The 13,492-nt window shown below is 63.3% G+C and overlaps 1 protein-coding gene across 1 annotated transcript; it reads left to right on the forward strand.

Moving 5' to 3' along the window:
• Positions 1-8,972: 8,972 nt before the first annotated feature.
• On the forward strand, positions 8,973-12,120 carry FBXL16 (F-box and leucine rich repeat protein 16). The gene is made up of 5 exons (XM_060078833.1): positions 8,973-9,614; positions 10,359-10,867; positions 11,238-11,322; positions 11,634-11,697; positions 11,972-12,120. The coding sequence occupies exons 1-5, from the start codon at positions 8,973-8,975 to the stop codon at positions 12,118-12,120; spliced, it is 1,449 nt and encodes a 482-aa protein (XP_059934816.1).
• Positions 12,121-13,492: the final 1,372 nt, after the last annotated feature.

Consider the following 13,492-nt stretch of genomic DNA (forward strand, 5'->3'; position numbering starts at 1 on the left):
CATGATCTAGGTGAGGGACATGGTGCCCTCCTGGCCCTGGAGGGAGGCCAGTGTAGCTGAGACTCCAAGAGCAAGGGGCCGGGTACAGGGCAAGGCTGTGGGCTGGCAGTGCCAGAGACTCAGGGCTTTGCAGGCTGCAGCAAAGAGCAGAGGGAGCCCTGGGAACATGGGGACCGCATCTGCACTGTAAAGTGACCCCCCTGCACCTGGGAGAACAGGTGGGGGCAGAGGTGAGCAGGGCACAGGTGTTCAGGAGGCCCCCACAGCAGTATGCATGTCCCTCTGAGCAAGAGCTCTTCGCTCAGATTCTCCCAAGGCAGGTGGCCTCTCGGGCCCCTTTGAGGGCATAACTTGCCCTCTGCCTGGGGCCCTGGCACTGCTGAGGGGCAAGAGCCCCTCAAAGTGCAAAGTGGAGTCCTGCCTACCAGTCAGGGCACTGTCCACATCAGGGTCCATGCCAACCCACGCATGCTCTCATGGGGTGGAGGCTGAGCACACGCTGGACGTGACCCAATGGGTCAGACAACACTCTCCCGGTCACCCCGAAGTCTTCACGCACCCCCTGCCTGTCCCACCAAGCCTCCCCCTTTGATCAGTGTCAGCAGGACTCTTCAGTCCCTGCCACACAGAAGAGCTGCCTTCACCCCCACCAGCGTCCCATACACAGCCAGAGTGGCACCCCCCCCAAACCAGCCAGGGACAGGCCAGGCTGCTCCCCCTCCACTGCCCTCACCTCACACCAGCACCACGGGGTCCTGCTTCCTATCAAAATGTTGCAAACAACAGCTGGTTTCATTTTCTGTTAAGGCTCTCGGTGTGGGGGGGGGGGGGGCTGCCTCTCTGCCCTGAGGCTCTTTCCCTGGTGTAAAAACCCAGCTTTGCTCTCCCTGCACCTGGTCCTTCTGCCATCTCCACTCCCAGGAGGTCCCAGGATGGGCAATATTAGCCTCTGTCCTCTGCCCTGAGCCTGCTGGGAGGCCTGGCATCCCCAGTGGCCCAGACACCCTGCACGCCCTCCCACCAGGCCCCACTGCCCCCCCCCCGGCCTGCCCTATAAAGCTGCCACCACCAAGGCCTCCAACCCATTCCAGAGGGAACTTGCCTGGCTCCTTAGGCCTCAGGACCTTTGCACATCCCTTCCTGAACAACTTCGTCTGCCCTCTCACCCTTGGGGGACTCAGTTTAAGCGTCTTGTTCTCAGGAGCCCCACTCCCACCACCAACCTCGCGCGGTCACCATCACGTGGCCCTCTTGAACGTTCACCGCACTCGTCACTCTCTGAAATGATCTACTGGTCTCTTGTTTCTCGGCTCTGCGGGTGTGCAACTGCGCTCCTCACTGAGGGAGGTTCCTGGGCCTGGCACCCCGCAGGTGCGCGGGAGATGAGAGGGCCGCGCAGGGGGCCTGGCCACCGGCTCCGCAAGAGGGGCCGGGAGGGGAAGCGTCGGACGGCCGGCGCCCAAGAGCTCGAGTCCTCTCCAACCCGCAGGATTCGGGGTCCCCACGGCTCCGCAAAAGGCAGGGCTCGCTCCACCCGGCTCTCCCTTTGCGCGCCCAGCCCTTCCTTCGCCTTCCTCCCTCTCCCGCCTTCCCCTGCCCTCCTCTCCCCTCCCCGCCCCGCCGTGCGCCAGGGTTTGTTATTGTGCGGGCGCCCGTGGCGAGGGGAAGCGGGGTTGAGGGCCGGTCTGGCGCGTGCCCGCGCGCGCCGCCGCGGGAGCGCGCTGTGCGCGCGGTAGGGCGCGGCGGGGCTCAGCATCCTCAGCGCCCCCGCCCGGGCTCGCCAACCCGGATTGGCTACCGGCGCCGAGGCCGCGCGAGGGAGCGGCGCGTAAGGCCGGGCGGGGGGCGGGCGCGGCGCCGCCGGCGGCCGGGGAGGAGCGCTGGGAGGAGGGCAGAGGAGGAGGGCGGGGAGGAGGAGGAGGGCGAGGGGAGGGAGGAGGCGCCCGCCCGGCTCCCTGCAAAGCGGCCTTATTTATCTGGGCACAGCCTCAGCCTCCCCGGTGGGAGGCTCGGGGCGGCCGATCCTCTCCCACCCGGGAGCTCTTCTTCGAGGCGCGGCAGAGGGGGCCCGGCCAGGCCGGGCGCGGGGCGCGGCCGGGCCCTGCCTGCCAGACCAGCACCTCGGCCGCCTCCCCGCTTCGCCGGTGCCCATGCCGGGCTCCCCATGACGGGAGGACGCCCGGGGGACAGCGTGGCATGAGCCAGGAGCCCGGGCCCAGGTAAGGTGTGTGTGCCGGGCCAGGCTTACAGGGCGGGTAGGGGGCCAGGCCACAACACCGCGGAGGCCACAATGAGGACGAGGCGGGGAGGGGGCTTGGGACAGCGTCGCCGCCACCCCCGGAGGGCTTACGTAACCGCAGCCCCTTCCCTGGCTGCTGCAGCTGGGCCTTCAGCCCTGCCAGGCCTTCCCGCAGCCCTTCACCCCAGTGGCTGGCCTGGTCGAGGCCCGATCCCCGTGGCAACTGGACCAAGGCTGGGTGTCGGTGCCACTGTGCTGTTCCCCTGTGGAAGCCGAATTGCAGGACCCCAGTTGGGTTGGCTGGGTGAGGTCCTGGACCCCACTGCACTCTGGGCTCCCCACCCCAGCACCATGAGCCCCTGCCCCTGTGAGACAGGTGTTATATACAATTACACTCCAGGAGGAGCTTGTGAACGCGTGGCCCGGTGGCTGATCTGCCTCTGGACACCTGAACCTGGCCCTGTTTGGAGCTGCCACAGTGGGAAGACAAGGCGAAGGGAGGGGGCTGGCCACGTGCCTGGCTCTGGAGGAGGGGTTGGGCGATGTCCAAGGCTGAAGGGCCCCAGAAGGAGAACTGGGCACCCTGAGGCTGCTGGGGGAGGGTCTTGTCCTTCTGAGAGTTTGAGTGGGTGGGGAGAGTCCCCACCCATGACCCCAGAAGGAGAGAAGGCCTGGTTGTTGGAGCATCAGAGAACCCACAGCCCAGTGGCCACTCCTCCAGCCCCTCCCAGCCTCTGCACAAGAAGCCTTCCCTCCACGGAGAGAGCAGATGGCAGATGCTGCTTCACCTGCCGCCTCCGAGGACCCACTGACCAGGGTCAGCACAGGCGTCCCTGGGGCCAGGTGGGGCATGGGGCCCTTTCTTCCAGCAGACTCCTCTGAGGGATACTGGACAGCAGCCTTGGAGCAAAAGGCCTGAGCTGGCTCAGGACCCTGAGAGGTTTGGGGTCCCACAGGCCAGGGCAGAGGCCTGATGGAGACCCACTGGCTTGGCAGGAGGTGGCCACAGGGCTGGACCGAGTGCTGTCTGGGGAGGAGGGAAATTCAAGCCCCAGTCATAAACACTGGCAGAGCAGGGAGGGCTGTTCAGCCCTCAGGGACCCCAGGATTCATCTGGCCCAGTGCCTGCCTCATCCACGGCCTGGCCTGGCTCCCCCACCTCTACCACCCCTTGCCTTGGGAGGCCTATGGGCACCTCTAATGCTGGGGAGGTTCATGGGACAGATGCCACCCTGCAGCTCACACCCGCTTCCAGGGCACTTGCATGAGTCCTGTTTCCCACTGCTCAGAAGGAAACAAGTGGCCCCAAGGTCAGGGCACCTGGGACACTCAAGACAGCTGGGCCTCAGGCAGGCCTACTCAGCCAGGGAGACACCTCACCTAGAGGTCGGGGAAGGGGTTCCTTGGCTGGCACTGTCAGCTGTCCACAGCCCCCATCTTGTCACACGTGGGAGCTTGCTGCTGTGTCTCAGAGGGCTGGCTCAGGGGAAGAGCGATGGTGGCAGCAAAGGAAGCACTATGGGGTAAGTGGGTGGCCCAGAACCTTCCCTACCAGTGGCCCGGGAGGAGCCTTAGCCAGACCAGGGTGGGCTCAGGCCACATTCCTTCCCTTGGCAGTGTTTGAGGCACTAGATGCCCCAGGGCTAGGCCCTGTGGGGCTCAGGTCCTTCAGAGCAGAGAGGCTAAGATGAGGACTGAAGCCCAACACCCACCCCTGAGGCACCCGGCCCCACGTGGCTGAGCTGCCCTTAGTTTGGCCTCAGGACTTGGTCTGCTGAGCACCGACTCAGGTCTCTCCTGAGGCCCACGTGCTCCCTTCCCAGATCCCCCAATGCACGGGTGGGGCAGCCCGCACCCCAGAAGCATCTCCGAGCTGGGGGCGGGAGAGGAGCGCTGCTGCTAGGACGTGTGCAAAGTGGCAGGGATGTGAATGTGCCTGAGTCACAGGGCTTGTCATGGAATTTGTCAGCCTGCGCTGTGTCCCCAATCCCAAACTATCCTAGTTGTCACCCCAGCCCCTGGGGCCACTACTGCAGATCGACCTGATGTGAGTTTTTCTGACTACTAATGCCCTGCCCAGCTCCAGGGTCTTCAGCTGGCAGGGAGAACTGGTCAGTGCAGGTTCTACTGGGGCCGGGCCCCCCAGCATCCAGGGCACACTGCATTACATGGGGGCATCAGGGATGGAGGAAGAGACCTCTGAGCTTAGGGCCATGAGGAGTGGGGGGTTTCCTGGGCATGAGCAATCTAAAAGAGTGTCCCAGTGGTTGACATCAGCTTGCAGCCTCTGGAAGGAGCGCAGGGGCATGACAGGGGCACGCTGGGAGAGACCCCAGCCGAGGGACCCAGGCTGGGAGGGCACAGGGACTGAAGCAGAACAGAGTAGAGAAAGGAGTCAGCAGCAGGCTGGTGGGGGCCCAGGATTGCCCTCTGGGCCACCATGCCTGGCCTGAGTCTTGGGGTCAAATCCCAGCTTTGTACAGTTCTGAAAATTCACTCTCTGAGCCTCTCTCTCCCCACTTGTGGTCAGGCAGTGTTTGATGGGCTCAGACCAGCAGTGGGCGGGAGGGGGGGGCACGTGGTGCTGGGAAGAGCAGAGCAGGACCAGGCTTCCCTCCCTTCTGGTGCTTCCTGTCCCCTGCCCCCTGGGTCTGGCCAGATTATGGGGAACAGGCAGCCAGCTTCCTTAACTCTGCAGCTCTCAAGGTGGGGGGGACTCAGTCAAAAAGGAGACATGAGCTGTCCTCTTCCCGAAGGTCTGAATAACGGCAAGGCCCACCCCAAGCCCCAGGGTCTTGGGAGCCTTCTCAGGGACTCTGGCACCAACCCCTCCCTCCCCTATGGACACTGGCGTCTGTCACAACCAGGACTGACAAGCTGAGCTACAGCTCTTCCACTGACTGCCTTCCATCCCGCCTCCTGGGCCTCTGTCAGCTGCACCCCTTTCTGCATGACCCTGATAAATGGACTGCCATTCTTTTCATTCAGCAAGCACTGAGAGGCCACTCAGTAGTCATGCTGTCTGTCCTCAAGGAGTCCCCAGCCAAGGAGAGGCAGACAGGTGGACAGTGATGATAATCCATGTGATGGCGGAGACTCTGGATATGCCTTCTCAGTGCTGGGGGTCCCCCAGGGAGAGGCAGGGGCAGTGCTCACACTGAAGGGTGGAAGAGAAGGAGCTGGCAGGGTTACGGAGCAGGGAGGCCTACTGAGCAAGCAGGGGGACCAGCATGTGCCCAGGCAGAGAGGGGAGGGGAGGAGGAATGCAGGACAGAGGGTCTGGCTGAACTGTAGGGTCAGGACTAGAAAGGGGCCAGAAGTGAGGCTGTAAGATGGACTTGCTTGGTCTCGGGGCCCAGTGACTTGACTTGCAGAAGAGGCAGCTCCTTATGAAGCCCCAGCATGGCAATCTGCAGACCCTTAGCCTGGAAGCCACCAAGGTCTGGAGTCCTCCCGCGAGCCCCTGGGACACCCCCCCCCCGCCATGCTTCACGAGAGTCTGCTGGGGAAACACAGAGGCATGGTTAGCTCTCCCAAGTGGCACCCTGATCCAGCTCTGGCTCAGGCTGATGAGGACAAGACAACTAAAGTAGTGACCATCACCTCCCTCCTTCTCCTGGGGTGAACCCAGGACCCTCGAGCCCCTGCAGCCTATCCCAGGAGGAGGCCTCCCCCAGAGCTCCACTCCACACAGAGACACAACACACCAGGGGCTGAGGCTAAGAATAGTGCAAGCCTGGCCATCTTATTTTAAAAGCCTCTCTTCCTGGCGCTAGCTCCTGGTGCTTATCCCTAAAGGGGAAGTAGTCCCCAGTGCACTGGCAGCTGCCCCTGCCCCATCCTGGCAGGAAAATCCAAGCAGGTCCTCCTGGCCCCACTGGGTGCAGCGGGGGCAGGTACCAAGAAGGTGGGAGGCTCTTCAACCCGTCTGGCTGGGGGGGTGGGGCCAGGGTAGGGGCCAGGCAGAGGGGCCCTCATCCCAGCCCCCCAGGGACCTCTTGCCTAACTGGCAGGCAGACCCATTTCCGAAGTGAACAGTGAGCATTCTCCCAAAGCCCTGACCTCTGGGCTAAGGTGTGGCTGTTTCTAGTTTTGAGCTAAAGAGCCAGGGCTCAGGCTGGGTCAGAGGCTTAAGGATGAGGAGCAGCTGGAGCACAGGAAGACCATGGACAAGGTTGGGGAGCAGCAGGACCGCCTCTGTGGGAAGGCAGCTCCAACCTAGGGCATGGGGGTGGTGCTGACCAATAGGCTGACCAGTGCCTTCTGGCCGGGGATGGGGTGTGGGATGAGGGGCAGTCAGGCCTTGGACACGCCCCACAGGCTGCTGAGGGCCATCTTTGGCATGGCCCCTCCCTCCTGTGGACTCTTTTCCATGGGCCAGTTCCACCCTGAGGTCTGGAGGGTGGGGATGGGACTGTGGGTGTATGCAAATGTGAGCTCCTGTGGGGGACGGCAAGGGAGCCCCGCAGATGCCCGGGGCATACACGTGATCCCCCCAACTCAGGCGCTCCACGTGCACACCCATGGCTGGGAGAATTTTCAACCTAAATCGGCACTGCTCTTGAGTTATTTCTCCCCTGGTGCCGCCTCCGCCGCCTCCTCCTCCGGATCTTAGCCGAGCAGGCGTCTCCTCCCCGCGCCCCACACCCCAAGCCTCCAGGGCCCCTCCCAGCTCCAGCTGAACTGGGTTTGCCGGGCTGTACCCCTCCCTACCCCACCCCGCCGCTGTCCGTGGTGGAGCGGGCCGGGCCTGGCCTGGTCTCCTAGCCCGCGCGAAACAGCTGGAGGGGCGCTGTCCATGGTGCTGCCGCCGGGCGTCAGGCCGCCCGCACCTGCTCTGCAGGAAGCCGGCGTGCCCTGCTCTGGGGACACAGAAGGTATTCAGGCTGGGGCTACCCCTCTGTATCCAGCACAAACCGCAGGAGGGAATTGCCAGGATAGCCTCTCCACTGGCCCCAGGAGTGGGGCAGGGACAATTGTGGGCTTCATCCTGTCCCTCCATGAGGCACTGCTGTCCCAGGATGGTCCCCTCCTATGTACTGGCATTAAGCGATATCGGGCAGCCCTCATGTCAGGCCACCCCTTCCAGTGTGGGCGAACTGTACCTCCTGGGAACCTCCAGTTCCTAATCTGAAAGCGGTGGTAACAGTAGTGCTTTCCCCTGTGCCCCCCACCCAGGCTGCTGTAAGGTTGAAATACACAATTATCCCAGCGGGCATTCAGCAAATGTTGTCAGGGATGTCGTGTATCAGCCAGTGTGAGGCTGCTACTACCTGGTCATGAGCTGTAGTGAAGGGGCAGCCAAGGTGTGGGAGCCTCCTCTGGGGAGGGAGGCCCTGGGGTGGACTGCCAGCCTGGAAGTTCATGGCTACCAGGGCAGGAAGGCCTCTGGACCCAAAGCTGATTGGCAGCCATGAGGGCCACATGTTACAGTAAGACCCTTGGACCCAGCCCAGGATGCACCCCCTCCCCAGATGTGGAATACTGGCAAGTGTTGTCCTGTCCAGGGCTTGGACGCCAGTGGAGGGTGTGGTGCTGGGAAGAGCAGGGCAGGACCACTGGCTCCCCTCCCTCCTGGGGGCTCCTGTCCGCTCACCCTTGGGCCAGCAAGCTCACTATGAGCCATGCACTGCACGTAGTCCTTGTCACATGCTGTCCCGTGGGGCTTTGAAGTGAGGAAAGTGAGGTTTGGAGAAGGAAGTGGCTCCCCAAAGCCACACAGCCAGAGTGGGGTGAGCCACTGGGTATGCTCCCTCCTCGCTGAACGTCTGAGGTGGGGATGGGCAGGAGATCCGGAATGTGGGACAGATGGTAGCGCTGTGGGGGTCCTGCTGCCCCTTCTCTCCAGGGTCGTCTGTGCCCAGTGCCCTCTGCCACCCATTCACAGCCTTGGAGGCCTGAGGAGGGGAGCTGGGGGGTGGTCTCAGCCCCCACCCTGTGGGAAGCTCCCTACACACAGCCTTCCACAGCCAGCTCAGTGTCCATTTCTTGGCTCCACCACTTACTATGACCTCAGGCAAGCAACTCATGCTGCCTCAGCCATGATTTCCTCATCTGTACAGTGGGTACAGTCATCACATCATCGTCCTCAGTGGGTTGAGTGGAGGATTAAAGAAACAGTATGTGTGCGGGGCTCACTGTGCTGGCATCACAGTAAGCACCCTGGGAAGACACCTGCCCTTTCTCTGGGTAGATTCTGAGCCACAGAACCTCCTGTAGCCACTGAGATTCTCAGAGGCTAGTATGTGAGTCTCAGATGGCTTACTCAAAAACCACTCCAGACAGCTACGCAGGCACCCCATAGAGGAGTGGCCAGAGAATGCTCCAAACCCTCAGTTCCCCAGCCCCTGTCCAGCAGAGGCAGGCCTGGCAGACATTGATGGTGAGCAGCAAAGGTAAAGAGAGCAGTCATGGGGGAATGTCCCTCCATCTCTGTTCTGTCATCTGTAAAATGGGAGCCACAGTACCTAGGTATCGAAAAGCTCTGTGAGTGGGTGGAGGTTGAGCTCAGTGCATACAGTAGGTGCTCAAGGAGTGTCGTGGTCATGACCAGCCCTGCCTTCCTGTAACTGCTCAGTCAGGGAGGGAGGGACTTACACTCAGATCCTTTCTGTTGGGTGGTTCTGGAAATGGCATGGGAGGGGACGCCCATGGATAGAAAGGAGTCCAGTTCTGCCCTGGCAGCAGACTCACTACCCTCTCCTGGACCCTGTCTGCAGACCGAGCGAGGAAGATGTCGAGCCCGGGCGTCGACGGCGACCCCAAGCCTCCATGCTTGCCTCGCAATGGCCTGGTGAAGCTGCCAGGCCAGCCGAACGGCCTGGGCACAGCCAGCATCACCAAGGGCACGCCGGCTGCCAAGAACCGCCCCTGCCAGCCACCCCCGCCCACCCTCCCACCACCCAGCCTGGCTGCTCCGCCACCCCGGGCTGCTCTGGCCGGGGGCCTGTGCCCCCAGGCAGGGCTCCCCCTTGGTGGACCAGCCTTAGCCCCAGTGCCCGGGCCCCCGGTAGAGCGGCCGCCACTGGCCACAGACGAGAAGATCCTCAATGGCCTCTTCTGGTACTTCTCAGCTTGCGAGAGGTGCGTGCTGGCCCAGGTGTGCAAGGCCTGGAGGCGTGTGCTCTACCAGCCCAAGTTCTGGGCGGGCCTCACGCCTGTGCTGCATGCCAAGGAGCTCTACACAGTGCTGCCTGGAGGTGAGAAGGAGTTCGTGAACCTGCAGGGCTTCGCAGCACGTGGCTTTGAGGGTTTCTGCCTGGTCGGTGTCTCTGACCTGGACATCTGTGAGTTCATCGACAACTATGCCCTCTCCAAGAAGGGCGTCAAGGCCATGAGCCTCAAGCGCTCCACCATCACTGATGCCGGCCTGGAGGTGCGCACCACCACTGGCCCAGAAGGGCAGGGATGGGGGGCAGGGCCAGGCAGCAGCCACTCAGCATGTGGGGGGAGTAGGAAGAACCTTGGGCGCACAAGCAGCAAAGCAGCCAAGGGTGGGGTCGGTGTCCTGAGGAGGAGTGTAGCTCTGGGGTGGAGGGAGCAGGACTGGCTACATAATTTGGAGGACCAAAATGAAAATTCAGGTTCCTTGTTCAAAGATGACTAAGAATTTCAAGACAGCAACAGCAAAGCAGTCAATTAAATGCGAGGCCATGCATGCCCAAGAAGCTCACATGGGGTAGGGAGGATGCTGGAGGAGGTGGGAGGAACAGGGGCAAAGGTCAGAGGAGCAGCTGTGGAGGCAGCCCCTTCCCCAGAACCTGGACTCTTAACATCACATCGTGAACACCTATGGCTCTGAGCACCTGCTCTGGCCAGGCCCTGGACTCCCAGGCCCCCTGTGCTCTGCCTCCTCTTTTAGATGTTGTTCAAGTGTAATGAACACACTGTAAAGTGCACTTGTCAGAATACAGCTTGATGCATGTTTACACCATATACACGCTTAAGAACACAGCTTCCTGCCCCTCGGAGGGCTCCTTCTGCCCTGTCTCCTACCATCCTCACCACGCCCTGGGGGAAGGGGCGTGTCTGGGGAAAACCTGGTAGGGTTGCTCCCTGGCGAGGTGGAGGTCGGGGCCTCCTGACCCCACCCCGCGCCTGCCCGCCTGCCCGCCCTCAGGTGATGCTGGAGCAGATGCAGGGCGTGGTGCGCCTCGAGCTGTCAGGCTGCAACGACTTCACCGAAGCTGGGCTGTGGTCCAGCCTGAGCGCACGCATCACCTCGCTGAGTGTGAGCGACTGCATCAACGTGGCCGACGACGCCATCGCGGCTATCTCTCAGCTGCTGCCCAACCTGGCTGAGCTGAGCTTACAGGCCTACCACGTGACGGACACAGCACTGGCCTACTTCACGGCACGCCAGGGCCACAGCACGCACACGCTGCGCCTGCTCTCCTGCTGGGAGATCACCAACCACGGCGTGGTCAACGTGGTGCACAGCCTGCCCAACCTCACCGCACTCAGCCTCTCTGGCTGCTCCAAGGTCACCGACGATGGTGTCGAGCTTGTGGCCGAGAACCTGCGCAAGCTACGCAGCCTCGACCTCTCGTGGTGCCCACGCATCACCGACATGGCGCTCGAGTACGTGGCCTGCGACCTGCACCGCCTGGAGGAGCTCGTGCTGGACAGGTGTGCGCGTCCCCCACCCCGGGGCCATGGAGGGCAGGGCTGGGCGAGGCCTGCCGGATCTCTAAGCAGGGAGCCTAATGGACTAGTGGACAGGCCTATAGCTAGAGTAGGGCTGCAGCAAGGGGGGGCGGGGCCCTCATAAGAGGCCTGCCTAGTGTGGGCTATAACACGAGAGCAGGGCTGAGCTATGTCCCCCGAGTAGGGAATACCACCGAGGGGTCAGGTGGGGGCGGAGCCTGGTGGGGCGGGGCTATGGAAAGGGCGGGGCATGTTGGGGCAGGAGGGGAGTTCACGCCCGGGACACTTCGGGAAAAGGAGGAAGGGGTCGGGTGTTTTGAAGGTGGGCAGCCTCCTTCTGTTGCGACCACAGGTGTGTACGCATTACGGACACTGGCCTCAGCTATTTGTCCACCATGTCGTCCCTTCGCAGCCTCTACCTGCGATGGTGCTGCCAGGTATCAGCCCTCCATGCCTCCAGAGATTGGGGAGTAGGCAGGGGAGGTGGGGGGCACGGGGAAAGCTCCCACCCAGACAAGCCGCTGGCCTGCACCCGGCCCGCTCAGATCCTGTAAGGAAGTCTGGGATCCCTCCACACCCAAGCGGCCGACGTAAGCGAAGCGCAGAGTCCCCAGGGCCTCACCGACTCCGTGGGGAGCTGAGAACCCCCGTTTTGAACCCACCCCCTGCCCCCTATGGCCTGACCCCAGGAGTGGGGCTCCCTCGGGGCGCGAACGGAAATAGTTAACTCGCCCCGCCTTCCGCCCAGGTGCAGGACTTCGGGCTGAAGCACCTCCTGGCCATGAGGAGTTTGCGTCTCTTGTCTCTGGCAGGTGAGACCCCCCCTGCGGTCCTCCTGGACAGTGACCACCCACCCCCATTAGTCCGACTCCGCCAGCCCTGCCGGGTCCCCTGTGCAGACCCATACCTGGTGCTGACTCGCTGCGTCCCAAGTCCCAGTCAGAAGGCGGAGACGCCGGGCAAAGTTTAGCCCGGCCCGGTCCTGCCCGGTCCTGCCCGGCCCCCGAGCTCCCTCCCCCAGCCCCGCCCTCCGGAGCCCTCGGGCCGCGCCCACTCAGCCGCCGCCCCGCCTCCCGCCCAACGCAGGCTGTCCGCTGCTGACCGCCACCGGGCTGTCGGGCCTGGTGCAGCTGCAGGAGCTGGAGGAGCTGGAGCTCACCAACTGCCCTGGGGCTACCCCCGAGCTCTTCAAGTACTTTTCGCAGCACCTGCCCCGCTGCCTCGTCGTCGAGTAGCGCGGGGCCTCCCCGCCTCTCGGCCCCTCGCTCTCCTCCCGGCCCCGCCTCGAGCAGGGAGGGCGGTGGGCGGGTCAGCCCCGCGCACGCACGCACGCTCGGGGAATTTGTGCATGCCCCTCGCACCCGCAACTGCACGCCCGCCCTCCACCACGCCACAGCCGCCGTCATCGTTTGCCCGCCCGCTGGGTGCGGGGGGGGGGCTGGGGCTCGGTCCTGCGGGCGCTTTGAGCTCGCCAGACGGCCGCCCCTACCACCTTCCCCGCCACACCCCGCTCTGTCTCCCCGCTGTCCCCCCCACCCCTGGCAGGGCCCAGGGGGATTGAGGGGAGCTGGGTCCCTCAGGACACAGGGGCCCGGAGGAGACCCCAGGGCTTCCTGCATCTTCCACTGCACCGCGCCTGGAGCCCTCCGAGGGGTGCGAGGGGAAACAGGCCGCCGCCAAAGCCATGGCCCGCCCAGGAGCCCAAGTCCCACCTGCCCTTCCCCCACCTCATACCAGCCTGACCCCAGCGACCTCACCTCTTCTTTGCCGCTGTGTGAGACAGGCCGTGCTCGCCCCACCCCCATCCACAGGCCTAAGGTCCTTGGGCCCTGGCCAGGCTAGGGCAGAATTGGATGAGGAGAGGGACCGCTGGGCTGACAGTGACCCTGGCATAATCAACATTAGCCCAGCTGGCTCCAGTCCACCTCAACCCAGGGGTAGTACAGCTACCTTGAGAGACCTGAAGCTGGAGCGACCATCACGGCCTGCAGGCCTTGGGAGCAGTCCTGGGTGGACCCTGCCCCGCAGCCCCTGTAGCCAGCTGGGCCCAGGCCCCTCAGCATCACACTTCACCCAGGGCAGGTATCCGTCAGGTGGAAGTTGGAAAAGGGGGCCCCAGCCAGCGGCTCCGATCTTCCAGTGGCCAGCTCACCCTCAACACCCAGAGGAGGGAGGGCTCCTTTCTAGCCTCACACCCCTCCCCAGCTTCCCAAACTTCTACTTGTCCACATGGGTTCACCGTGTTCTGTCCAATCCCAAGATATTGGGAGGTCCCGGGGGTGCTGGCACATCTTGGCAATTACTAAGGAGGGGGCTGGGACCCCCTTCCATCCCAACCTTGAGCCCCAGGATATACAGCACCCACATCCAATCTTGGGACACTCCCCCCACCCCCCATCCGGTTGGAAGAGAGTAACCAGTTTCCAGAGAGCCAGAGAGTGAGAGAGAGAGAGAAAGAGCGAGCGAGAGATGCTGTTGAAGAGAAACAGTTCAACAGCCCAAAGATTTCCCTGCCCCTGGAGCGCTGGCCAGAGGCTCCAGGGCTGAGGTGGTCAGGAGCCAGTTTCTTCAGCCCCTCCTCCCCACAGCTCCCTAGTGGGGAGGGGC

Source organism: Mesoplodon densirostris, chromosome 16, assembly GCF_025265405.1.
Source record: "Mesoplodon densirostris isolate mMesDen1 chromosome 16, mMesDen1 primary haplotype, whole genome shotgun sequence".
Taxonomy (NCBI): Eukaryota; Metazoa; Chordata; class Mammalia; order Artiodactyla; family Ziphiidae; genus Mesoplodon; species Mesoplodon densirostris.